The sequence below is a fragment of the Euleptes europaea genome, chromosome 4 (genome assembly GCF_029931775.1).
Source record: "Euleptes europaea isolate rEulEur1 chromosome 4, rEulEur1.hap1, whole genome shotgun sequence".
In the NCBI taxonomy this organism is placed as follows: Eukaryota; Metazoa; Chordata; class Lepidosauria; order Squamata; family Sphaerodactylidae; genus Euleptes; species Euleptes europaea.
In genome coordinates, this window is record NC_079315.1 from 16,757,262 (window position 1) to 16,785,133 (window position 27,872).

General features: G+C 46.1%; 1 protein-coding gene across 1 annotated transcript in view; it reads right to left on the reverse strand.

The window, feature by feature from the left end:
- The window catches only part of SHB (SH2 domain containing adaptor protein B), a 178,268-nt gene that overhangs the window by 88,119 nt on the left and 62,277 nt on the right, over window positions 1-27,872 (reverse strand). Inside the window, exon 2 of the mRNA XM_056849183.1 lies at window positions 18,476-18,593. Coding sequence (XP_056705161.1) covers window positions 18,476-18,593 — 118 coding nt within the window. The remainder of the gene's footprint in view (window positions 1-18,475; window positions 18,594-27,872) is intronic.

Genomic DNA, 27,872 nt, shown 5'->3' on the forward strand with positions numbered 1-27,872 from the left:
ACCGTGATGCTCATTTGTATTGCAGACTGCAACACACAAATAAAGTTCTTGGATCACCACATGTAAAAAGCAAGACTTCTAAAAAAATTAATGAAATCTGGAATTCAGCAAAGGGGCCTGGATACTAATGGCGGTGGGGGGGGGGGGGGAAGAGTGCTTGGCTGTTGCAGGCCATATTGTAGATGCAAAACAAAAAATGAAGTATTTCATACACCTCTTAATTAAGCGATGCAATTCATTACCATGAGATGTGGTGACTGGCTTTGACAGGCTTTAGAGGGAAAACTGACAAATTCCTAGCGGGACAGGTGTGTCAATGGCTATCATCCATGATCGGAGGAGGAAGAGGAGGAAGAATAATAATTGGTTTTTATATGCTGACTTTCTCTACCACTTAAGGAAGAATCAAACCGGCTTACAATCACCTTCCCTTTCCCTCCCCACAACAGACATCCTGTGAGGTAGGTGAGGCTGAGAGAGCTGTGACTAGCCCAAGGTCAGCCAGCTGGCTTTGTGTGGAGGAGTGGGGAAACAAATCCAGTTCACCAGATTAGCCTCCGCCGCTCATGTGGAGGAGTGGGGAAGAAAACCCGGTTCTCCAGATCAGACTCTACTGCCCCAAACCACCGCTCTTAACCACTACACCACGCTGGCCCTCATGGACCCTCTATGTTCAGACATAGCAAGATCTGGTGAACCGGGTTGGTTTCCCCACTCCTACACAGGAAGCCAGATGGGTGACCTTGGGCTACTCACAGATCTCTCAGAACTCTCTCAGCCCCACCCACCTCACAGGGTGTCTGTTGTGGAGAGAGGAAGGGAAGGAGATTGTAAGCTGGTTTGATTCTCATTAAAAGGTAGAGAAAACCGGCATATAAAAAACCAACTCTTCTCTCTTCCTGAAAAGAGTAGCCAATCACTAGCCCATCAAGCGATGCCATTCATAAAACTGCCTGAGGATCACGGGTTGCTATGTTTGATCCCTTCATTTTGCAGCTTGTCAATTTCAAGAATTGTAGACTATCGTTCACTCCGGTGAAGCTGTGTTTTTGGTCAATGCTAAAGTACCAGGGGAAACATGAAACACCTTATCTTTTATTTTATTCCCCCCACCCCACCCCCACGCCAGAGATGATGCAAATCCACTGCTGGTAAATCAAGTGCCCTGAACCACCTGTGCAGAAGGATTAAGGATTTTGCAAGAACTGAGTCACTGTGGCTTGAAACATCCGCAGTTACCATAGTGCATGACATTACATGCTCAAACACAAATGAGTTACAAAAGGAACTGGCATTCAAAAGCTCGCCTCAAGTCTGCACAGGATCATGGGAAGGCCACTTCTCTTGCACTCCCAGGATTTCTGAAATCCAGTTCTTGGAAGGAGCCACTGTTCCCCCCACCCCAACAGTTCCCTGGCATGGCTGAAGGAGAATGCTCATTGCCAGGGATCAGGGATGACCGTAGAGCTAGTTCCACACAAACATCATCACATGGTTGGTCACATCAAGAACATGTCAAAGGTGGCCTGTGTGAGAGGAGGAACAGATCAAATCAGCTGGTCCCTGCAGCCCAGATACTGAAGGTGTTGGCCTGCTAGTAGATCCACACTATCAGGGGAGGGACTGGGGCTCAGTGGTAGAGCATCTGCTTGGCATGCAGAAGGTCCCAGGATCAATCCCCAGCATCTCCCGTTAAAGGGACTAGGCAAGTAGGTGATGTGAAAGACCCCTGCTTGAGACCCTGGAGAGCCACTGCCTGTCTGAGTAGACAATACTGACTTTGATGGACCAAGGGTCTGATTCAGTAGAAGGCAGCTTCATGTGTATTCATCTAAATCCAGACCTAGCTGGGTGTGGGTATTTTTCAACCTATGGTCTTCGCAGAAGCCCAAGAAGATGCAAGAGGTTACGCCAAAGCTTGAAGTTCAGCAAGAGAAGAAAGGACATCTCGGTTGACCAGGCAGGGGCAGAAGATAAGGCTTTTAATTTGTATTGTGGGTCTAGCCAATACAAAGGCTTCATACTGTCACTGGCAAGGGCCAGTGTGGTGTAGTGGTTAAGAGCGGTGGACTCTAATCTGGATAATCGGGTTTGATTCCTCACTCCTCCACATGAGCGGTGGACTCTAATCTGGTGAACCGGGTTGGGTTCCCCATTCCTACACATTAAGCCTGCAGGATGACCTTGGGCTAGTCACAGTTCTCTCGGAACGCTCTCAGCCCAACTTACCTCACAAGGTGTCTGTTGTGGGGAGAAGAAGGGAAGGCAATTGTAAGCGAGTTTGAGTCTCCTTAAAAAGAAGAGTTGGTTTTTATATGTCGACTTTCTCTACCGCTTAAGGTAGAATCAGTCACCTTCCCTCCCCCTCCCCATAACAGTCACCCTATGAGGTAGGTAGGGCTGAGAGAGCTCTTAAGAGAGCTGTGACTAGCCCAAAGTCACCTAGCTGGCTTCATGTGTAGGAGTGAAGAAACAAATCCAGGTCACCAGATTAGCCTCTGTCGCTCATGTGGAGGAGTGGGAAATCAGACCCAGTTCTCCAGATTAGAGTCCGGCACTCCACCACAATCTAAGGAAGGCTCTGGGGGCAAGCCCAAGTTCCAGTCCACAAATGAATCTCTTTTGACTCCTCATTGCAAAGGAATGGACAAAACAATCCTGGTAGGTTCTCAAGCTCCAACAAGACCTAAGGCCAAGAAATAGTTTGTCTTGGCCAGTTCCTTAATGAGAATTCAAGTGAAATTTTAGCTTCTGAGTTGAAGTTCAAGCATTCTTTAAAGCTAATATCTCCAGGGATGGAAAAGGCAGCGGGTACACTGACTTCTGGCCTCTCCAAACGTCTGCCCCTAACCTGTCAGTAACGTTAGAAGTCCGTCTGGTCTCCGCTGCTGACAACTGTTAAGTGTGCTCGTATCAGAAGCTGGTAGAAGCAACAGTTTAAGAGCTTAAGGTAGCTTGGTAGCCACCCAGCTGTGAACAAGGAAGTCCCCGCTTAAAATTTTACCTCAGCCACCTCAGCCAAGCCACAGTTCTCTCAGTCACTCCTTCCCCAACCGGTAATAGGAAGATCATACTGGCAGTTAAAAAGATGGCTGACACAATGGCTTGGATCCTGCACCTTTCCTCTGGGCCATGTTCTCTCTGGGTTGGCCTATGCCATGGAGCCCAGTAGGCACCTCCACTACACCAAGGTCTTTCAATGAGCTGCCTAGCACAAGAGGAATGCGGAGTGAAGGACAGCCCCAACAGTGCCCAGAGAAAAGGTGTAGATCCAAGTCAATGTATTTTGAATACTCTATTAAGGGCCAGAGGAACCGGCTTTCCCTACATCTGACAGCCAAGTTATACTCTCTTGTGACAATATAAGGTATTAAGTACCCAAAGGTCAAGAAAAAAATCAATATCCAAGACCAAAGGTTATAAAATATAAAGGTTATGTCAATATAAAATATTTATATATTTATTACAGGCCTGCAATAGCCTACCAAACCAACATGCTCATGTACACATACAACACAAATAGACATAATCACAAAATCAGACTTTGACCAAACGCATTTTGGCCAAACGGCCTTCTTCAGTGGTCAAAACAACCACAGTTCCAGATGACCAATGTACAGTACATAATTTTCTAAAAATCTTTATGGCTGTAGATGCATTGTGTTTGCAGGATAACAATTAATATATATGTAACTGCAAGACTTTCTCATCTGTTTTAGGCTTCCATACAAATGGGAAACTAATCCCCGTCTGTATTTCCCTCTTAACTGAGATGTTATATTTCAGCCATAAACAAAACTGTCAAAATCTCATAGTCATAAAGATGTCTCAAAGTCTGGAGTAGTTATCAAGTATTAAGGTCCAGAACTGAGTGAGAACTAGGGTTGCCAACCCCCAGGTACTAGCTGAAGATCTCTTGCTATTACAACTGATCTCCAGCTGATAGAGATCAGTTCACCTGGAGAAAACGGCTGCTTTGGCAATTGGACTCTATGGCATTGAAGTCCCTCCTCTCCCCAAACCCCGCCTTCCTCAGGCTCCACCCCAAAACCTTCCGCCAGTGACGAAGAGGGACCTGGCAACCCTAGTGAGAACTCAACAATGCAAGGAAGTTCCACCCAATGAAACATCTGGAGGAATCTGTAGAACAGCTAAGACCAAAGCCCCTGGATATCACAGCTGGCAACTTCTATTGCCCATTTCCCATCTTACTTTCGGCTTCTGCGTTACTTTGCTAACCTACGAGGCAGCATCATGCTTCCGTTTGGCCGAGATTATCCAAGCAACTCATAAAAATATAATTCTCCACTGCAGAGGAGTTTATTCAGAAATCCTCTCGCTGCTGACTCAACTCTCTGAGACTCATGAGAACGCTTAACAATGAGCTCACCTTCTATTCTGCACTGGCTTGGGAGTCGGTGACTTTGATTCCCATAACTGCAAAGCCACTTTGCCTTAAAATTATGCCAAGTATCAAGAGACTATTTTAAAACATAATGAAAATGAAAAAAACAAAAAAAGCACAAAGCTGCCTTCTGAGAAGAAGAACACTTCCTGGCATAGGACGGAGTTACAAACAGGAAAATGAGGGAGGTATCGCATATTGTGCTGGAAAAATCATTATGCCTTGGCTTCTGCACAAGCTTGAAATACCAGACAGACACATTGTGCATGTCAGAGTCAACTCACTTTTTGAAGAAGCCCAGATGCATGGGATGCAAAGACTGGGTCAGGCATGTCTGCTTCAAACATGCGACATAGCAAATGGTGGGGGATAAGGAAAGCCAGCAGGCCTACCAGGTTCTGATGAGTGAGTAGGGATGTGGTGAACTTCAAAATGGCAAGAGTTCAGATGCTGCGTTTTAGAAACCTGCACCTCTGGATCCAGACTGCTGGGGGGCCTAGTCTGATTGGAAAAGGATCCACAGTTGCCTCAGATCATTACCGCATTGTGTGATCAGACTGTTGGACTTCATGGGCCTTGGTCTGATCCAGTATGGCCTTTCTCATGTTCTTATGTCTTGTTTGTGGGCCTCCTAGAGGCACCTGGTTGGTCGGGTGTGAACAGACTACTAGACTTGATGGACCTTAGTCTGATCCAGCATGGCTTTTCTTATGTTCTAGCCAGCAGATCTGCCCCCCAATGAATGGTTGAAGCAGAGCTAGTAGCTTGGAAGGACTCCACATCTATTTCCAAGGCTTTCCAGTATACGCACTCTTGAGTAAGCGCCCCCCCCCTCCAGTCTTCTTTTTCTCATGGCATACAGGGGTGCCTTCAAGCAATTGCTGTACTGCTGATTGTAGGTATGGCCGGCATCCCCTACCCCAACAGAAGTGAAAGGACATATGAAACACTCCAAGGACTGTGTTCCAAATAAACAATGGAGAGTCCCCAGATGTTCTGTTCAGAGATTCTCTGCATCATCCTCCTCCCCCCCAAAAAACCCGCCATATCACAGCTACCTCAGGCCAATTTTTTTTAAGTGTGTCATTAATAATAGACATGGTAATTTTACATCTGGACTTTTAGTGAGCGCATTGTAATTCTTCCCGTTTCATGGATGCTGTATCTCCCTGAAGGATTACAGAAGGATCCCATGACAGGGCCTAAGCTAACATCCCATTGTTAGCGGGGCTTGAGAAATGCATTAGAAGTGTCTTCAAAGCCCCACATCCATTAAACTTTGCTGCCCCTGGGGAGAAACTAAAAGCAAATCTGGAATAAGTAAAGGGCATAAATTTAGCAAGAGTAGGATCGCTGAAGGCATTTAGAGGCCTACGGCTCAAGGAGAATTTTGTGCAGTCTTAACCAAAGATTAGCCGGCCGTAATAAGACAAATGAAAAATCAGTTTTATTGTTCTGCCCCGCTGTTCAACCCATTAAATAATCTTATCAAGGCTATTGCCTAAGTGCTGCTGTGACATAATTAAACAGCAGGCTATCTAGTTCTACAGAAATCAATAGAAACATTAACATTAATTTCTCTCTTTTATATACGCTACTTTTGTACTTAGCTTGTCTGTGTGGAGTTATACTTTGAGTGGCTAAAAGGAGTCTGATTCAAACCGAGCATTCATTCCTACCATCTCAGTGGATGAATGTTCACAATTACGCAGTAACCTCAAAAGCATCAGCATGTTATATTCAAATTCAGTTGTTTCAGCTTAATTACATAGGACAAAGGGGGGGGGGAGTAACTGGATGAACACAGCCTCCCGTAGTATATGGTGCCATTTCTTACAGGATGTCATAAACACAGTCATGGCTCTAACCAGCAATCCTTTTTCAGGAGCACAATTACAGACCCAGGCAACAGAAGAGATTGAACGCCAGAAAGATACTGGAAAATCACCATTTTTTTCTAGTACTGGATAAATCTAGATACTTAGTCTCACCTGCGGCTTATTTTTCTCATCTCGAGTCTATCAATTATAGGAAGGCCTTTACCCTTGCCAGATGCCAGGCTCTTCCATCGGCTGTTTTAGAAGGGAAGTATAAGAAGATCCCTAGATCAGAAAGGTTTTGTCCATGTGGGACAGAGGACATTGAAACCATCGAACATGTACTGATAAGTTTCCCATTCTACCACGAAGTCAGATCAATGCTTATTTACCCCTTGTTGGGAAAATTTCCTGAAGAGCCAGCCAGCCAAGCTTTTGGCAAAGAAGCCCCTACTAGGAGAAAATCCATGGTTTACGCTCCAAACTGCCAAGTTCTGCGCTGCTGCTATTAAAATACGCAGTAAAGGTAAAGGTCCCCTGTGCAAGCACCAGGTCATTCCTGACCCATGGGGTGACGTCACATCCCGACGTTTCCAAGGCAGACTTTGTTTGCGGGGTGGTTTGCCAGTGCCTTCCCCAGTCCTCTTCTCTTTACCCCCAGCAAGCTGGGTCCTCATTTGATCAACCTTGGAAGGATGGAAGGCTGAGTCAACCTTGAGCCGGCTACCTGAAACAGACTTATGTCGGGATTGAACTCAGGGCGTGAGCAGAGCTTTTGACTGCAATACTGCAGCTTAACACTCTGCACCACGGGGCCCTCTAAAAAAATGATTGTTAATATCCTTTATAATCTTGTAAATTTTAAGGTGATAATTTTAACCAGGGGTTGTTTTTATTGATCTTACACCTTTATTTATACAAGATCTTACACCTTTATTTATACAATGCTATGGTTCAAAACTACCAAGTCTAGATACTCTGACATATTACAATTAACTAGTGTTTGGTCAATTGACCATACTAATAAGATTTGATTTGACCCAGGCAACGACTTGGGACAGTTTTCATTTACTAATGTAGAGGAATCATGAATGAGTAACCCAGGACTCTGGAGGGGCCAAAACCACGTTCAGCCTACATACCACCACCTCACTCCAAGGATTCTGAGAGCAACTTACATAAATATTTAAAAAAAAGAGAGGGGGGGGGGGTTACCGCACTTTGTATTCCCAGCGATGTATTAAGAGTTTGAAAATGTTGTAAAAAACATAGCTTTAAAAGGGTTTTTGGATACCACAGCTTATAAATGGTTGGAAGACGTCTTCACAGCTAAAGGGGCCAAACAAAGTGCGAACAGTATTTTTTATAACGTTTTCAAACTCTTAATACATTGGTGGGAATACATAGAAAGTGTGAACAGTATTTTTTATAACATTTTCAAATTCTTAATACATTGCTGGGAATACAAGTGCGGTAACCCCCAGAAAGAAGCAAAGAAATACACTTCCTACAAGAGATGGGTGGGGGAACAATACTGCAACAGATTTTAACCCCCCTGCCAGTAACTGCAGCCGATCCTTCTTGTTCCAAATAGCCCACTAAAGGTAAAGGTAAAGGTAGTCCCCTGTGCAAGCACCAGTCATTCCTGACCCATGGGGTGAAGTTACATCCCGACGTTTCCTACGTAGACTATGTTTTATGGGGTGGTTTGCATTGCCTTCCCCAGTCACCTACACTTTACCCCCAGCAAGCCGGGTACTCATTTTACCCACCTCAGAAGGATGGAAGGCTGAGTCGACCTTGATCCGGCTACCTGAAACCGACTTCCGTCGGGATCGAATTCAGGTCATAAGCAGAGCTTGGACTGCTGTACTGCAGCTTACCACTCTGCGCCACGGGGCACACTAGCAGCTCTTTGATTGCTGGTGTGTGTGGGGTGGGCGGGACAGGGCCCAGGGTTCTCCCACCCACTGTGGCGGGATGGCACCCCACCTCTACTCATAATGCAGCTGTGGTTACAAGTCATCACCAGAAGTCACCTTGTTTGCCTTTCCAGGATTTCAGTTGTCTCTCCCCTCCCTGGAACCAACTGGCTAAGACAGAGGAACACAGAACTTAACCACCATGTCACGGCCACACCATGGCTGCCTGCGTTTGCGGTGGGGGTTGGCCGTCAGAACTCACCAGAGAAAAACAGCAGCAGGAGAGCTTCCCTGCCAGGCTGGAGTCTGCCCATTTACAAGCCCCGTCCCATTAAACGAAGAGGGAAGAATAGGAAGCCTACTTTTGTTTATACCTGGAGGTTGAGGAAAACTGACCTTAACACAAAACGAAGCCACAGAGTATGGGAGGGCAAAAAGTACAGGCCCGTTGGCCAAATCTGGCTGCTAAGGAGAGGCTGCCTCAGTTGGCAACCCAGAAGCAAAAGTGGAGTGTGAAGTAAATGGCATGTGTGAAGAAGAAGAGTTGGCTTTTATATGCCGACTTTCTCTACCACTTAAGGAAGATTCAAACCCGCTTACAATCACCTTCCCCTCCCCACAACAGACACCCTGTGAGGTAGGTGGGGCTGAGAGTGTGACTAGCCCAAGGTCACCCAGCTGGCCTCATGTGTAGGAGTGGGGGAACCAACCCGGTTCACCAGATTAGTGTCCGCCGCTCATGTGGAGGAGTGGGGAATCAAACCCGGTTCTCCAGATCACAGTCCACTGCTCCAAACCGCCGCTCTTAACCACTGCACCACTCTGGCTCTGAAGTAAATGGCATGTGTGATACAAAGAGCTGCTGGCATTAGGGGAGCTTTATTTGTTTGCTAAATGATCCTGTGGCCAAACAATTCCTGCCCAGGGTCAGGAAGGAAAGCTCTATCATCATGGTGCACAGCCAAGCATGTCCCTTGTATACAATACCAGTGCACAAATTACTGTCCATATCTGGGCATCCCCTACTGAAAGGAAGGGAACCTTCTAACCGCACAAGTGAACCTGTCAACTTGAATCACAGTGCCAAGTTCAACCGCTGCAGCCAATCAGATTGAGAGAGCCAAGTGCTGGCACATCAAACTGAAAGAAAGGAATCTGGGAATTCCCCCTCCTTATTCAAATGGTCTATGACGCCAACAACAATCCCAGACTTGCGTTTCCCAGCCACTACAAACAGCACACAACTCTAGAAGCAGACCCCTGAGTTGATGAAGAAGAAGAAGAAGAAAAAGAGTTGGTTTTTATATGCCAACTTTCTCTGCCACTTAAGGGAGAATCAACCCGGCTTACAATCACCTTCCCTTCCCTGCCCCACAAGACACCCTGCGAGGTAGGTGAGGCTGAGAGTGTGACTAGCCCAAGGTCATCCAGTTCACCAGATAAGCCTCTGCTGCTCATGCGGAGGAGTAGGGAATCAAACCCGGTTCTCCAGATCAGGATCCACCACTCCAAACCACCGCTCTTAACCACTACACCATGCTGGCTCTCAGTACCATTAACAGGAATAAAAAACTAATAAACATTTGTTTCTCTCTCTCGAAAATCCAAACAATAATTTTATTCCTGCGTTTTCCCAGCAAAAGGCAGCCTCATAGACAGGAGGGCTTAGCTGGGGGATTGGATCAGCAAATCTGACTTTGAGATTCTGTGGCCTGCCAAGAAAAAGATCTTCCTCTTACCTAAGCAGAGGATCAAATTAGATGTGATGATGGGCACGGGGGTGAACCCGTGGTCACTGGTGCCATTTTAGAGGTGCCATTTAAAAATTGCCGTGGGGTGGTGTATCAACCAGCAACCTCTCTCCAAGGTCTGAAAGTAACCACAGCCATTTCAGACTCCCGATGGGCAAGGTGTGGTCCGTTTAATAGTACGAGAGCTTTTCTTCGCCAAAGCCTTATCTCTCCGGCCTTTGGTTCGTCCCCGGGAAAGTTGCACTCACAACACACACAGCTCCTCTCATTAGTTTTGTAAAACGACGTTTATTTTAAAGAAAATAAAGAAAACGCTCTCAATTCATAACAAGCAAATAAAACCAGCCTACTCACTAGTGAAGGCCATCAGAAGAGAAAAAACCCAGCTGTTCCCAGGACAAGGCTAATGCCTTAAAAAACCTCCCCCACCAATCAAGGTCCAACCATCCCTCTCTACCAAGCAACTTTCCGTCTTAAAGCCAGACACTCGTTACTTCCATACAGGTGGGGGACAAGATTCCCTATTGTGCTGCAGACCCTCATGGCAATTTTTAAATACCCACATTTTCCTAAAATGGCATCAGTGGCCACATGTTGGTCCCATGGCCACCATTACATCGAGTTTGGCTCAGAGGCCCTGACGTAAGCAGGTCTGCCTGCTGTGTTTCCCACTACATAATTTATTCTTTTCGCATTCCCATGAATTTAAGACTCATTTAATTTCATTCAAATTCATTCCCATGAATTTAAGACTCATGAATTTAAGGCTCATTTAAGAGGATTCCCATTGCTATACATCTGACATGGCAAGAGCCCTTGAATATTTAAAGAACCATCTGTTCTTTGCTAACTTAGTCTAGCATGTTAGCAAAACTGGATGCTTATGTCTCAACATTCTCGAGTATCCATATAAAACCACAATGGTGGCACTGTAAACACAGACATTGTACACAAAGGTCTGGTTTGCAGGCTGGAAGTTCTGCAAATGTCTCTTCGTGGGGTGGGGTGGTTAAAACAGTCTTCCTGTATTTGACTGGATTCTGGAATGCTCTGGGAGGTTTTAGGATCCCAGATTACAGCTCTGTTGAGGAGCTTGAGAACTAGAAGGTCCGGAAAGGTGATTGCCCTCAACCTCTTTCACCCTCAAGGTGGAATGCTCTGGTTTACCACAGAGCTGGATGACCTAAAGAAGGCTAGAGCGGTGCTGTGGGAAACTCTAAGTGAATCTGACACAGCACACTATAGAGCTCATTGGGAGACCTATGAGGCAGCCGTGACAGTAGCAAAAAAACCCTACTTCTCTGCCACCATTGCATCAGATAGCTCACTCCTAGCTCAGCTGTTTAAAGTATTTTGGCACTTGCCTACTCCCAAGTCTGAGTCTCTACATTCCCAGGAACTGGTGATTAGTCATGAAACGTTTGCAAAGTCTGTTGCTGATAAAATCTCTCAAATACATTCTGATTGGGACACCAGCTGTACTATAGATAAGACAGTAGAAACGGACGATCTGGTCCATTTATGGATTGTTTTGACCCAGTTACTGTGATGGATGTTGACAAGATCTTGGGATCCATGAAGTCTACCACTTGTCCTCTGGATCCTTGTCCATCCTGGTTGCTGGAACCATGTAAGGGTCACGTTAATGAGTCCCTGATTTCCATCATAAATTAATCACTGACTTGGAGCACCTTTCCTTGGTCATTAAAACCAGAAGTTTTCTGTACACTACTTAAAAAAAGAAAAGAAACCCAGCACCAGAGAAGAATGTTGTGGCCAATTATCATCAAGTCTCTAATTTGCCCTTTCCGGGTAAAATTATTGAGAGAGCCAGCACAGAACATCTCCAGGTCTTCCTGGACGACTATTCATCTGATGTAGAACCCTTTCAGTCTGGCTTCAGGGCAGGCTTATGGGATGGAGGGAGAACGGATGGCTTTAGCTGATGATCTCCATTGAATGTACACAAGGGCTGTGCCTCTGGGTTGCTTTTAGTGGATGTCAGCAGCCTTTTATACTATGGACCACACCACCCTGTTGAGGTATTTGAAGGAAGAAGTATCAAAGGCTAAGTTTGAGATTGGTTTAAATAATTCCTTATGGACCAGACTCACAAGTTTGCTGTTGTTTTCATCAGCGTGAGACTTGTCCTGTGGGGTTCCACAAGGATGACACTAATTCCCCCTCCTAGTTAATCTTTACATAAAGCCCTTAGCAGAAATCATTCATAGTTTTGGAGTAGAAGTCATCAATATGCTAATGACATCCAGTTCTATATGTCTTTATCCAAACTGCCTAGTGATTCTACAGAGGTCCTGAGCCAGTACCTAGCTGCTGTGGCTAAATGGTAATGGGTGAACAAGCTGAAAGTGAATCCGGACAAGACAGAAGTCTTGAAGGATATTGTGCTTCCCACTTTTCATGAGGTCCAGCTGACACTTGCAGTCTCAGTTAACATACTGGATCCAGCTTTACTGCTGGAGAGGCAAGTTAATGCAGCTGCAAAAAAAAAAAAAAAAAAAGGCTTTCTTCAACTGTCATTTAGTTCCTTACCTTGATTTGATCAGGTCACATGGACCCATGCTATGGTAACCTTTAGGCTAGACTACCATAATACACTCTATATGGGTCTGCCCGTGAAGTCAACTCAGAAACCAAAAACAAACACAGCACTGAAACCAAAATACAAACTATATAAAGTTTATATTAGTGCAAATAATAACCTATTAAGCATCGTAGGCAGGTAAGTACCACCAAAGTTTTTGTAAGACAAAAGAAACACATCACTGTATAAAAACCCAAATGTACAGAAACCCGTTATGCAGATATACAAACAACCCAATATACAAAGATCTTCTGTGATTAGTAACATATGCAGCCAAAAAACCCACACTGGGCTATAGTCCATGAAGTGTCAGATAGGAACCTGAATACCATGAGGGGCTGTGGCTCAGTGGTAGAACATCTGCCTGGCATGCAGAAGGTCCCCAGTTCAATTCCTGACATCTCCAGTTAAAGGGACTAGGCAAGCAGGTGATGTGAAAGATCTCTGCCTGAGACCCTGGAGACCCTCTGCCTGTCTGAGTAGATGATACTGAGTAGATGATACTGGTCACTCCTCTCCAGGATGAAGTTGTGCCGTTAATGAGCACCCTTGCAGGGGTAGTCCTTGACATCCACGAGATATGTTATGCAGTCTCATGAACACATGAACACATGAAGCTGCCTTATACTGAATCAGACCCTTGGTCCATCAAAGTCAGTATCAAAGTTACTTGGTTGGGCCGGGCGGTGCATACCATAAAATTTAATTCCAGGTACCAGAGAGACAAACTTAATAAAAGACACAGGCAAAGCCAATTAATGATATATATTTTTAAACTTAAAATATAAACAATAACGCTCTTACAGTATTTTCTTTTATTTAACAGCCCAGATCAGAAGTGGGGGGTTGGCTAGCTTACGGGGCGGATAAGAGCTCTCAAGGGGCCGAATTCGGCCCTTGGGCCTTATGTTTGACACCCCTGTCTTAATGTCGGGGAGGGGGGGTTGTCTGCATTGTCTCCTGATTTTGTAACCCCCATTGCACTAGTACTCGGATGTCTTATGTATGATTGCACTGAGAAAGGCAGGCTAGAAATGAAGCACATAAGTAAGTAAGGGGAAAAAAATACAGGTCACCTGCTAAGGTCTGCTGTATTACAAGTTCTCCATCGTACAAGCTATGTATATCTAGCCTCTTGGAAAGACATGCATTTTAAAATCATTATAATCAGAGCGGATATTACTCATCGTGTTTTCAAAATCTTCTCTGGGTTTCTTAAACCATGTTATGCCTGACTATCAAGGAGCCCTACAACCCTGCAAACAAATTGCCTGCATAGCCAATGTGACCAACCCCTACATGGAAATAGCAACACATTAAATCTGTTGACTAATGTGGCTGTTAATGTGTGTTATGATTAGCAATACAACCCTTGTGCCACACAGAACAAGAATTAGCATTTACGAAGGAACAGAAGCTCAGAACATTAGGCGTCATTTTCTGTACTGAATGAGAAATGACACATTGACACTTTAAAATGCAAATAAACAAACCCTATGTAGACCATCTAATGAAATCCAACATATTCACTGTACAATATAGAAGTGTGAATGGCAAAAGATCAGAGTAATACTGAGAAAATACTCCCTACACACAAAATTGACACGAGAAAGCAAATACATTTTTTTTGTAACTTAAACCCTGTTCCTCCCATGGCTGAGACTAACAGCCCATTCCTGAGAATGGGGCCGAAAGTTGTTAGGAGGTGGCATGACCTCACTGCATGCGTAAAAGCATGTAATCACGCGTTTACACGCATTCACGCTGGCGGCGATGCCAGTCACGACGGCGGCCGAGCACCACGGGACCGCGCCTCCTCCCTCCGCCGGCGCAGCCTCTCCGTGGCACCGGCAACAGCGTGGAGAGGCCACGCTGGCGCAGGGGGGCGTTCCGGTAATGTTCCGGGGGGAGGAGCTGCCGGTTAGGCGGCTCCCTATCCCCTTTCGGCCACTTCCGTTGGTGCCGGGAATGGTGGTGCTGCACCTGCTTTTTAGTAGACGCAGCCTCGCTATTCCCTATGGGGCGAAAGGCCCCGGCTAAACAAAAAAAAGCTGTGAAACAGCTTTTTTTGGTTTAATGGCATATGGGGAGCAGCTTAGGAAGAGGCACCACTGCGCCTGTTCCCCACCGTCCCCGTACGCCTCAGCTCAGGAATGGCTGTAACACTCCAATCTTTAATATATTTAAATAAGTTGTTCAATGCACTATATAAAGGGGTCATTGTTAAGCCTATGATGTCTTGCATTTTTAACCTTATCTTTTAAACCTGTAATATGAAAATAGGTACATGTTACTATGCTCTGTATGTGCATTTGCTGGTCATTGACTGTATTATTAATTATCTGATATATTTACTTGAAAGTTGGTTTAGTTGAAACCTATGTATGTACCAGTAAGCCTAAATCGCATTTATAATCAAGGAGGCCCACAAACAAAATCTTGCCATATCAGACTGTGTGCACAACGGATTCATGGTAAAATTTCCTTGAAATCTAGGAGACAAGTAAACTATCTCTGTACCAGATTTCTATATTGAGTTCTTTTTCATGGGTTCAGTGACGAGTCTGAACACAATCCTTGGCCGAAACAATCCTAATGAAAACCTGCAACAGCCCTACAATCTACCATGAAGTACCCCAACACAGGGTTCATACAGAAAGAACTTTTCTGTGGGAGGAGACATGTACAAAATACATGCACTACTGTGAAAAAATACACACTATAATAGTTTTATGTTGATCTGTGATAGTAGAGCAAGATTCGAGTCTAGTAGCGCCTTAAAGGGGAGGGGCTGTGGCTCAGTGGTAGTGCATCTGCTTGGCATGCAGAAAGTCCCAGGTTCAATCCCCGGCATCTCCAGTTAAAGGGACTAGGCAAGAAGGTGATGTGAAAGACCCCTGCCTGAGACCCTGGAGAGCCACTGCCAGTCTGAGTAGACACTACTGACTTTGATGGACCAAGGGTCTGATTCAGTGTAAGGCAGCTTCATGTGTTCATGTATTCAAAGACCAACAAGATTTCTGGGGTAGTTTTTGAGAGTGGGAGACTTGCCTCTAGAAAGCTAATACATTGGAAATCTTGTTGGTCCTGGACTCAAATTCTGCACGATAAAATATTTATACACCCACAAGAACACAGTGTTGACTGTGGCCTCCTTTTGAGATTCAGGCTTTGCAGCGAGTCTCTTGAACAGACAGGGAGACTCTGCCAAGCACCGATTCAGCCTGTGAGCCATTACTCAATTCTAACTAATGAGGAAGACTTTGCCAGCCAGGGGGCTGCAACAAGCAAGATGATAATTCCCCCCTTCCTTTTGCCATCAAGTCAAAGCGGACTTATGCCGACCTCAAAGGCTTTTCAAGGCAAGAGATATCTCTTCACACAACGCATAGTTAAATTGTGGAATTCCCTGTCCCAGGATGTGGTGATGGCTGCCAACTTGGAAGGCTTTAAGAGGGGAATGGACATGTTCATGGAGGGGTATTCATGCATACTAGTCAAAATGGATACTAGTCATGATGCATACCTATTCTCTCCAGGATAAGAGGAGCATGCCTATATATTAGGTGCTGTGGAACACAGGCAGGATAATGGTGCTGCAGTCGTCTTGTTGTGGGCTTCCTAGAGGCACCTGGTTGGCACTGATTGTTCACAACGTTTAATGAAACGTTTTATCTTTTCATGTCCGCACTATTTTCCTTCCGTTTGGTATTGGAAATGTTTTGCAATCGTTTAATGTCCTTGGTATCGACAAACGCTTATACACAATGTATTTCTTTTCTACGTTTCAAAGACGATTGTCCTTGAAGTGTACACAAGTTGGGGACGCTATTCATTTGTTCACCCGTTCGTTGCCCATGCAATGTTGCCCATCTCACTTCCCCCTCCCGCCCTCTCCTCCGGGCAGCCATTTCCCAGCATTTTTGTAAATTCAACGCAAGTAGCCTAGCCTAGCGAAGTTGGAACGTTAGGAAACACCTGCTCCCTATTGTATTGATCCCCACTTCATCGCATTGCATGGATCTTTTTTTGGGGGAAAGTGCTTTTTGCAACTCAGCTTAGCATTGTGGACAGCAAGAGAGAGCAAAGAAAGCTAAGTTTTTAAAGTGACAACCACCCTCTCTTTCCTTTCCTGGCGCTGCTCCCTCCAGCGTGGAGAGCCAGCGTGGTGTAGTGGTTAAGAGCGGTGGTTGGAGCAGTGGAGTTTGATCTGGAGAACCAGGTTTGATTCCCCAGTCCTCCACATGAGCGGCGAAGGCTAATCTGGTGAACTGGATTAGTTTCCCCACTCCTACACACGAAGCCAGCTGGGTGACTTTTGGCAAGTTACAGCTCTGTTAGTGCTCCCTCAGCCCCACCTACCTCACAGGGTGTCTGTTGTGGGGAAAGTGATTGTAAGCCTATCTGAGTCTCCCTTAACTGGTAGAGAAAGTCGGCATATAAAAACCAACTCTTCTTCTTCCACCCTTTTCCCTCCCTCCCTCCCTTTTTATTTTTTGATGAGGGGTTAGCGTTCTGTGTGTGTATGCCCAGATCCTTCCCCCCTTTTTTTTTCAAAACCCGATTGCTACGAGCAGCTAAGTTTTGAAGCTACAGGAAAAAGGCAGAGTGATTGAAACACACCAGTAAGAAAAGCAAGATCTGATCCTCCTCCCTGTCCCTTTCCCCCAACCTCCCCCTTCCTTTATTTTGATATTTGAATGCTCAGATTAGCGAATTAACACGGGAGTGAATGTGCGATAGATCGATCCAGTGTTAATTCGCGAATCTGAGCATTCATATATATTAAAAAAAGTAAAGTGGAGGTTGGGCGAAAGGGAGGGGGGAGGCAGATCGGATCCCGTTCTTCTTAGCAGCGTGTTTCAGTCACTCTGCCTTTTTTCCTGTCGTTGCTCCCTTTACTGTATTGAACAGTAAAGTAGGATCACAGTTTTTATACGGTGCACCTATCTGGGTCGAAGCTTGTGGAGAATCTATTGATTCCCTTCTGAATTATTTTCTCAGTAAAATTACTTGTGCTCCTAACTGTGTTGCTGGGGTATCACTGCGTGCTGAACTGGGCCTTAGCTCCCTTGAAGCTCGGATTTGGGCTGCGACCTTTAGATTCTGGGTTAAGATTTATTTCTCCACGGAGCTGAATGGATATTTACACTTTCTTCAAGCTGATTCCTGTGGCTGCTTAAAGAAACTGGGTTATGAAACAAAAGGGAGGATAGACCTGGGCATTAACACACAGAGAGAGGTTGACAAGAGGAAGGCTATACTTTCACAAACTGAAATGAGATGAGGAAGCTACCTTTTTGAAAATGACACTGTGTAAACATTCTCTCTCCCCCTTTGTGGCTGAAGCCGGTGTTGCTGGGATCTCTCTGGTGCTTGCAAAGCAAACTAGATGAATGTGCTGGGACTCTACTTGTTTGGGGAGTGTGTGGCATGCAGATGTCTCTAACCGTGGATTGTCTCTAACCAAAACAAATTAGGGGGAAGTGGGGGGAGTCTCATCCACCGCGTCACAAATGGCGTGATGCTCCCCAACATAAAATATCATATTTAGAGCAGAGTGCGGACAGGATGACACTAACAGAAAACAACATTGGACAGGAAGGTGTGCGGACAAAAAATTTGAATGCGCTGCCAAACCTTGCAGATCGACCAAGAGGATACCCTAGAGCAGTGGTTCCCAAACTTTTCGGGCCACCGCCCCCTTGGTTCCACAAACTCAACCCCAGAGCTCCCACCCTACCCAACAACACAGTTGAAGGGGCTCCCCTCTAGCGCCTCCCTGCTGCCCCCTTGCCTCTTAGTGTCCCCCTAGGTAATCCCACTACCCCCCAGGGGGTGGTACTGCCCACTTTGGGAACCACTGCCCTAGAGTAAGTTATTGGTACGGAAACAGCCAAAATCAGGCTCGCCTGAGCCATACAGGTCAGGGCAACAGCAATTCACACACCTGGGTAAAGTTCTAGCATCCTTACCTGTCATGATCCTCTGGGCTTCGTAAGGTTCCATATAGCCGGTGTTTTCTCCTTTGCCTATCTTGTTCCCCTCACTCTTGGCATCAAATGGATCAGAGTAATCATCTGCTATTAGGACCTGAAAGGAGGGGGAGACAGAAAAGACACTCTTTTAGCTGGAGAGGTTTCTGAGACCTTCCAATTACTTAACACACTGGAAAGCTTCTTAAGTTCAAAATTAGAGGGTTTATAAGGACGCTGCTCTATTGACAGACTCAGGCCAGAGGGCTTCAGTTCAGGGGAGAGAAGATACTCTTCTGCGGTTCATCCTCACGGCCTTGTATCTGCATCGGTTTATTCACACTATGGCCCTCCAAAATGTGGAGCTCTCAGACATCTGACATGTTTTGCCCAATTCAAAGCTAGGCACGGAATAAAGCATAACTCACCTTAGTGGTTTCTGCAACAGAAGAAAAAGGTACCCACACAAACACAGCTTTCCAGCTCTGGACTGAAACCCATTTCTAGAGATGCACAGGAGGCAGCCAGATGTTAACAACAAACTAGGTTTTGTTTTGTGAGAGCAATATTTGGACGGCTTTTGGCTTCCACCACTCCTATGTGCTCTTCCCGTTCTGCGCAACTCAGAGACTGAACCCTTCCCACATTCGCAACACCATGTTTTGTTATAGATCATGGCTCTGGGGCACTTCATTTATCAAGGCAAGAAGGCCTCCCTTTTTGTCTGTTTTCTTCAAGGGCTGTATTTTTGCTCCAGTGCAGAAACGTTTCACAGATTCCCGCCCCCCCTTCCATCAGGAGAGTTCAGAGGCTGCTTTTTAGCAGCATTACAAGATTTTATCGTTATTTAAATTTATTGCATTTCATTTGCCTAAGTCGCTTTCAGCCCTTAGGAAAAACAGTTGCCAACCTCCAAGTGGGGGCTGAAGATCACCCAGAATGACAACTGATCTCCAGGTTACAAAGATCAATTCCCCTGGAGGAAATAGCTGTGTTGGACAGTGGACTCTATGGCATTATACCCTGCTGACATCCCTCCCCCTCCCCCAAACTCTGCGCTCCCCAAGGTTCCACCCCCAAATCTCCAGAAATTTCCCAACTTGAAGCTGGCAAGCCTATCTAAAAATGTTCTAAGGTTAATTTCCAGGTTGCTAATTTATCATTACTTAGGGTCTGCTAGTTGGTAGTGGGGAAAACTATGCATACAAGTTTGAGTCTGGACTCTGCATAGACATTGCAACCACACTTACTGTTAGGGTTGCTAATCTCCAGGTGATGGCTGGAGATCTCCTGCTATCACAACTGATCTCCAGCCGATAGAGATCTGTTCACCTGGAGAAAATGGCCGCTTTGGCAATTGGACTCTATGGCATTGAAGTCCCTCCCCTCCCCAAACTCTGCCATCCTCAGGCTCCGTCCCAAAAATCTCCAGGTATTTCCCAACTTAGAGCTGGCAACCCGACTTACTGTTACTCCTTTGCAATAACATGGCCCACTGTGCATTAACTTCCCCCCTTGTGCCTCTAATCTGCACAAATGTGTGCACACAAGTGCATGCTTGTTGTGCACACAGATGCCAATTTAGAATAATCTCCCATCAATGCATCTAATAATAATGCGAGCTTCATCCCATGAGACCAAAGCGAACCGAAGTCTAAAAGGTGCCTGAGGGCTGATACTTTTACTGTGATAATTTGTCACTATCCCAATACATCACTACTGCTGACTAATTTGAAGCTCCTTTTAAAATATTTATATCCATTTAAAATCTAGTCTGACCCATTAAATTTCAAGTGCTAAAACATGTAATGAAATATGCCTTGCTGGGGGCGGGGAGGTAGCGGCAGAAACTCTGGGAAAGGCGCACCTTGCAGTTGGTTTGGGCTAGGAAAAACATTACTCCCCAGCTCTGCCACACATTTCAAAATGTTGTTAGATTAAACGCTGGAGCCTAATTTGATTGACAGTGGGCTCTGCACTCCTGTAGAATCAGCCCCTCCCTTCTAGTGACAGTTACTTGTAACCAACTGTCACTGGCAACTGTCATTCAGTCAGAAGTCTCATTCAGTCAGACAGTCTCACTCTGTGTTCGCTCTCTGCCTCACACTCTATGAAAATGAAACAATGTTTCGGTTAATATGGGGTAAAAGTAATAGAAACCTCAAAAGGAAAATGTTGAGTGTTTTAAAGGACTTTATAATCATTTATTAAATACAGTTTTCTTCAATTTTAATAAGTGTGCTGTTCATATTCCTCCACATAGCTTTTGACAGTTTTGAACTCTGCTGCTTTATACAGGTGGAATATCCTACACCAAGTGAGTGCTGGGATATTGCCCTACATAAGGGATTGGATTAATTTCCATTTCCCTCTCCTACAAATGTCTTACCAAGTCAAACCACCACTTTACTCTAAACAATGGCTGTTACCGAACTAGGTATTCCCAGCGATGTATTAAGAGTTTGAAACTGTTATAAAAAATACTGTTCGCACTTTCTATGTATTCCCACCGATGTATTAAGAGTTTGAAACAGTTATAAAAAATACTGTTCGCACTTTGTTTGGCCCCATTAGCTGGGAAGACGTCTTCCAACCATTTTTTAGCCGTGGCATCCAAACACCCTTTTAAAGCGATGTTTTTTATAACATTTCCAAAGTCTTGATACATCGCTGGGAATACCTAGTGCGGTAACAGCCAATGTTTTAAAACTGACTCACGCTCAATAACAGGATGATGTGCTGTAAGGCCGCTCACCAATACATACATTGTTGAAGTGCAAGAAAAATACACAGAAAGAGAGCTGGAAAAACCCCAGACACCTAAAAATACATTGTCTGGCCCAGTGCGTACTGCTCGAGGATTTGGCAAAACCCACAGAAAATTACCTTCTTGAAAAAAGGGCAAAACAGATGACTGCAATTTTATTTAAGGAAAATCTTTCCAAGCATGTTGGCTGCATTTGCTAGCGAAATAACTGGAAGCAGCACTTTTCGTCAGCTAATGATTAAGCTTTGATCCGTGTATTTTTAAGTGCCTCATATAGAGAAGGGCATTTAACCAAACCAGATCTTGAACTGAAGAGCTCTAATTCAGGTCCTGTCAACTAGGCCGGGAAAGAGAATTCAGTCTGAAAATACTCCGTTATTCTGCATTTGTCATAGTTGGCTCTTCCTATGAGTCGGCAGGACTGTGATTCTAAGACTCCATCTAAGACTCCATCTACACATTACAAAGTCCTTGTGTTCATTGGGGAAAAACACAGGACTTTGTATCACATGATGGGGAGTTTTGCGCCTCTCAGAAGGGCATTTTTCACGGTAGATTTTGCTTCTCTTTTGCCGTGGAGCAAAAAAAAAAACCCTGATATAAATTACTTTTTCATGGAAGCGTACCTTCCCCCCCCCAATCCCGAAGCAGCTTACCTCTGCTCCCTCGTCCTTCCCCTTCCATTCCACTCGTGACTCACCGCCCCAACTACGCCCAACCCCGCCCACTTTGGCCATGATGCTGCTTCGCTCCATCTGGCCTCTAGATGTCGTTCCCTTGCTGGTGATTTGACAACACTCTCCCGGACATGCTCGGGCACTGACTCAAAATTGTCTCATCCCCCCCCCCCCAATTGCCTACTTTGGCATAGTCATTCCGTTAGTATTGCAGTCGGTGGGTGCACGTTTACAGGTGGTTGTATGTTGCTGCCACCCACAACGTTCGCTCCCTCCATTAGGGGTGATTCCAATAGTGCAGCCTTGGCAACCTCTCTCCTCTTGCTGTACAAATTGTAAGCAAAAAGGAAAACAGCAGTGCAGAACTAGAGTTAAAAATTCAATTTTCTTGATTTTTTCGTGTGTATAAATGCTTCATACAATCCCACAATTCCTTGTGCCATATGTACATGGACTCTCTGCCTCCCTCGGACTTGCTAAGCCAAGGTCCCCGAGTACGGTTGGTCAGGTATGTAGTATGCGCCAGCTCTTTCTGCTTGTGGCCATGGATATCCCTCTTCCCATTGAATACTGTTACTCCTCTCTTCCAGGCTGCAAAGTTGGCTACTACCATCAACTCATCCTGGGCATGGAGTTCTGCGTTTTAACCATAATTAGACAAGGACTACACATTGAAACTGCTGATTTCATACCGCCATTGTACATATGTTTGGTGAGACCACACTTGGAATACTGTGTGCAGTTCTGGTCACCACACCTAAAAAAAGAGATTACAGGGGGAACAGAAGGGGGAGGGGAAACACCGACAGTGGTGTTCACCAGAGATGTTGGAAGGGGAGACCCCTCCAGTTCATGCACGCAGTCCATGCCAAGAACGATCGCTATAGGGCATTCATCATATTCTCTCATCTTACTGTTGCCCTATGCACACATGAAGCTGCCTTATACTGCATGGGACCTTCACCATGCCAAGCAGAGGCTGTGCCACTGAGCCGCAGCCCCCTCCCCAGCTGTCATTCAAGATGAGGCATTTACATCAGAATGATCTGGAGGCAACTTCTGACTTCTGCGATCGCCGAGGAGGCATTCTGGGTGTTTGACCCGATGACTGGCAATCAACCCCCTGCTGATAAACACCCGCTTCTGAATTGCCACTGTAGACATGTGTGACTGCTGTTGGCATTCTGCACCCCCACCCCAACTGTCCAAGGCAGCAAAATTACTCCAACATTAATGAAGTTTGTTTATACTTGTAGATTCGAATTTTGCTTGCTCCCCCAGAGTTCCTTGGAGCCGGTATCCAAATGCATGTCCCCTGGGTAGGCAAGGCTTTGCAGTGCATACCCTCTCCCCTAAAAACCAACATGCCCTTGGAAACTCCACCTCCTATGCCAGGCAAAAAATGTGTTGCTCCCTTTTCCATTGAAAACTCCTTCCTCTGAAAACTGTATAAACGCTGCAAAAAGTAAGGTACCCATCATGCTTTAAGATTTAGGAATTTGCAAATATCGAACCTTCTAGGGAAGACCAGGACCAATTTGCATTCCCATCTAATATGCATAACTGTCATGAATATGTATGAGTGTGACAACGTTCTCTCGCTTATATGTCTATGTGTATGTTGCTTGCTAAGAAGCCCAATCTATTTTTCACCGATTTAGGGGAGGTACCTTCCCAAGGGAACGATTCCACTCCCTTCCACTCCCTTTTAGAATCGTCCCCTTAGGAAGAGATCTCGGGGTAATGGACTATAACCAACCAGAAGGGAAGGTCATGCCAAAACCAGAGCTAGACCCGTGCAGTCATGGGACCCACATGGGCCCCCTGAATGGGTTCACATTAACCCTTCCCCTACTGTAAAGAAATTTTGAGCATTTTCCTTTAAAGAACACAAGGGGGGTGAATTTCCTGTTTTCTGTTTCTCTGTAAGCTTTAGATTGCGAATGAATAGCGGGAAGTCTTTCCTTTGTCACAGCTTTTAACTATATCTGAACACGTAGTTTTTTTCCTCTTTGTGCTGTAAATAGTCTAACACGTATGTTGCCTATCGGTTTATGCCATAATCCCTTCTTTCTCTGGGCATAGTATAAAAGAACCGAGCCCAGAGACAGTTGCAGTCCCCTTTTGTCTTGGCTAAGTAATCCGAGCTCCGAACAAGAGCGACCCCTCCCCGTATTGCACGAAACATTGGAATTAGAATAAATTGCCAAATTGCCCAACCTTCCCGTCCCGGCAGCCGGTCATTAATCACTTGTCACCTTTATGTTTTACAATGGGAACCTCCCCAGGTAGCTCATTACCCAGCACCACTAGAAGGTATATCTGGGCCCCACCAAACAATAGTCGCCACCTTAGGTCGTTCCTTGGCATTCTTGCGGCCACTATGTGTTGCTGATGCAGTCTGGGTGGGGCTTTGTGCGGGCGGGGGGGGTGCAATCCAAGCAGCTCCCCCAACAGTGCATTCCACTCACAGCAGGGGCACTGGTCACTTTGATCTTGCATTTAGTCTTACTTCCATTTGTTGCCCAGGCCCCACCATTGTAATTGATAATGTTATCAAAGATTTGAATTTTCTCCACAATTGCTTTCCTGATAATTTATTTTTTGAAGTGTGGGTTGGTTTGCTCTTCTCAACGGAGCAACTGTGTGGGGGTGGATGGGTTTACCAACGTGAAGATGAGTCCACGCCTCACTGTGGCCTCAGCAGAAAGTGTTCTTTATTTCCCTCCCCACCCTAAACCTGGCTTCAGAAGGCTTGCTGGCAACATTTTTCCAGTTGATTTCGCGCCATGTCCTTAATGTGGGCATCTGCCATTGTGTGATAAACCAAACTGCAGAGATGGAGAAGGGAATGCATTTTAATAAGCTGGAAAATGTACACTGCAGAAGTATAAAAAGCATTACTCGAAAGTCCATCTTTATGTCAACACACACAAGGTGGGGGTTGGTTGGGGTTTGAGATGTGAAGGTAAAACAGTAAAAGAATACAAAAATGTGTGCAGAAAGAGGTGCAGCTACAATACCTGGGCAACATTAATCTTAGAACACAGTCGTGGAATGGCAGGATCAGGGAAACTATTGTTTTTTTAATTGGTAACATGACCACACTGTGCTCTGTAGCGAGTTCACAAAATCAAGTTCTCCCGCACACTTGCCTTGCAAGCCAAGCATTGGCTGCCCTGGGGGTGCATGCAGTGCGTTGTGCACCCCACTAAGACCCCCCGAGACATCAGTCATGGTGTTCCGTGTAGCAACTGGGACCCCTACACTGGCTATTGTATGTGGATATTGTGCTTGCAGCATGGCCTCACTGCTCCTTGTTAGTGCGACTTGAGGAAGTGGCGTCAGCCATAGCATCTAAACCGGTTTCCACCCATGACCCCTTTTATTGCATGAGAAATTGCCAAGACACCCTAGCTGAATTGGAATGTCAACCAATGGTGCAACCACATTACTGATAAGAAATCATAAAGTCAAGGCTAGGGTTGCCAGGTATGCAGCCACCACCTGGAGGGTCAATCCAAAATAGGCACCTCCGTGCTAGTACCAAATGGTTAGAAAAAACTGCAACGGAGTCTCCAAATACAAAAGTAGCAAACATTTCTTATTGGTGCTTAAACAAAATTGACAATAACAGAACAGAGGGACTAAAATACATAAGGACTACTGAAGATATATATTCAGTATAAAACATACTGTGTACATCTTCAATAGTCCTTATGTATATTTGTCACTCTGTTCTGTTATTGTCAATTTTGTGTAAGCACCAATAAGAAATTTTTGCTACTTTTGTATTTGGAGACTCCGTTGCAGTTTTTTCTAACCACCTGGAGGGTGGCAACTACTCCACCTTGAGGGTGGCAACCGCTAGGAGAGGTTGTGAAGAGGCATGGAGAAGCCCCAAGAGAGCCTTGTTTCCCCACCCCCAGTTTCACACATGCCTCCAGCTTGCCCCGCGCCGCCCGGCTCCACCCAAATCCTGCCCTCCTAAGGCTTCCCCCCACAAAAATCTCCAGGTATTTCCCAACCTGGCGCAGGCAACCCGACCCACAAATAGAGTTGCCAATCTCCAGGCACAAGCTGGAGATCTCCTGCTATTACAAACGGATGTGTGCGGCCAGGTGCATGTGTGTGGGGACGGCAGAAAGGCTTCACCCCGATCAGCCCAGCGCTTGCCTGTGCCCGTTTGTGCACGGGAGGTTTTGCCTTGGGTTTGCTGCTCAATAGATGCACATTTCCCCCACCTGAACTCTCAAAACTCAAAAAGAAGCCCCCATGCAGTTTGGAGATTTTGGATGGGGAAAATGTGCATCTATTGAGCAGCAAATCCAAAGCAAAACGTCCTATGCATCAACGGCTGGCAACTTGGCTGGCCATGCACGCAAGGCACAGGGCAGCTCGACGTGTGCGCGGCTCCCTCCCCAGGTCTTATTCCGGCAAGAGGAGGAGGAGCCGCCACCACCCTCCTTCCTCCCTGGGCTGGCGGCATGGAGAAGCCCCGAGAGAGCCTGGCTCCCCCCCCACCCCAGTTTCACACATGCCTCCAGCTCGCCCCGTGCCGCCCGGCTCCACCCAAATCCTGCCCTCCTAAGGCTTCCCCCTACAAAAATCTCCAGGTATTTCCCAACCTGGCGCAGGCAACCCGACCCACAAATAGAGTTGCCAATCTCCAGGCACAAGCTGGAGATCTCCTGCTATTACAAGCGCTCTCCAGCCAAGAGATCAGTTCCCCTGGAGAAAATGACTGCTCTGGCAATTGGATTCTATGGCACTGAAGTCCCGCCCCATCCCAAACCCTTCCCTCCTCAGGCTCCGTCCAAAAAAACCCCCGCCGGTGGTAAAGAGGGTCCTGGCAACCCCAGGCTTTGTGTGGAGGAGTGGGGAAACAAAGCAGGGAGAGAGGGAAGGCCTGAAAGGACGGAAAGAAGGAGGCTTCCCCCCCCACACACAAACACCTACACATGCCTTCCCCTCTCCACACACAGACACATGCACACACACACGCCATGGCGGGGAAGCCTTCTGGGTCCCCCGCCCCCAGCACACACACACTCTCACCGGACCGGCCGCACTAGCAGCATGGAGAACCCACGAGAGAGCCCGCCCCCCTCCACACTTTTACACACACCTCCAGCTCTGCCACGCTGCCCGGCTCCAAGAAGCCATTATGGCTCTCTTGGTGCTTCTCCATGCACCCAACGCTGACCAAGCCCGATGCAGTGGAACGCAGTCAGAAGACTGAGTAAGGAAGTGCCGCCGCTGTTGGCCGCCGCAAAAAGCGCCTCAAAAGAGACGGTGTCCTCAACAAAGCACGAAACTCCCCCAGCCAATCGCCGTCCTTGGGGGAGGATAAAGTAGACGTCACGGGCAGGGGCAGCGGAACCGAAGCAAACCATTCTTCATGGGCCTCTGAGCCACAAAACGCGCACCAACAGGAAAGAACGGCTCAAAAGTAGTTTGATTTGCCGCGGTTATAACGCGGCTTTTATTGCTCAATCCGGAAAAATTAGGAGCTGCCATGAATAATCCAAAATTTGCACCGACGCAAATCAGATTTTAAACCGCAGCAAAGCTCCGTGAAAAATGCCCCAGAGGCACACTGGTAGGGTTGCCAGCTCCAGATTGGGAAATACCTAGAGATTTTTGGAGTGGAGCCTGAGGAGGGCAGGGTTTGGAGAGGAGAGGGACTTCAATGTCATAGAGTCCAATTGCCAAAGCGGCCATTTCCTCCAGGGGAACTGATCTCTATCGGCTGGAGATCAGTTGTAATAGTGGGAGATCTCCAGCTGGTACCTGGTGGTTGGCAGCCCTACACACTGGCCCCTTTTTTGTTTGCTTCCAAAGCACAACACAGCACAAAGTTACAGCAAGAGGACTTTGTAACATGTAGTAAAACCTCAAAACTGCATTATAAGGAATCTTGAGGTTCCTTGAAAAGTTGTCAGGGATTTGT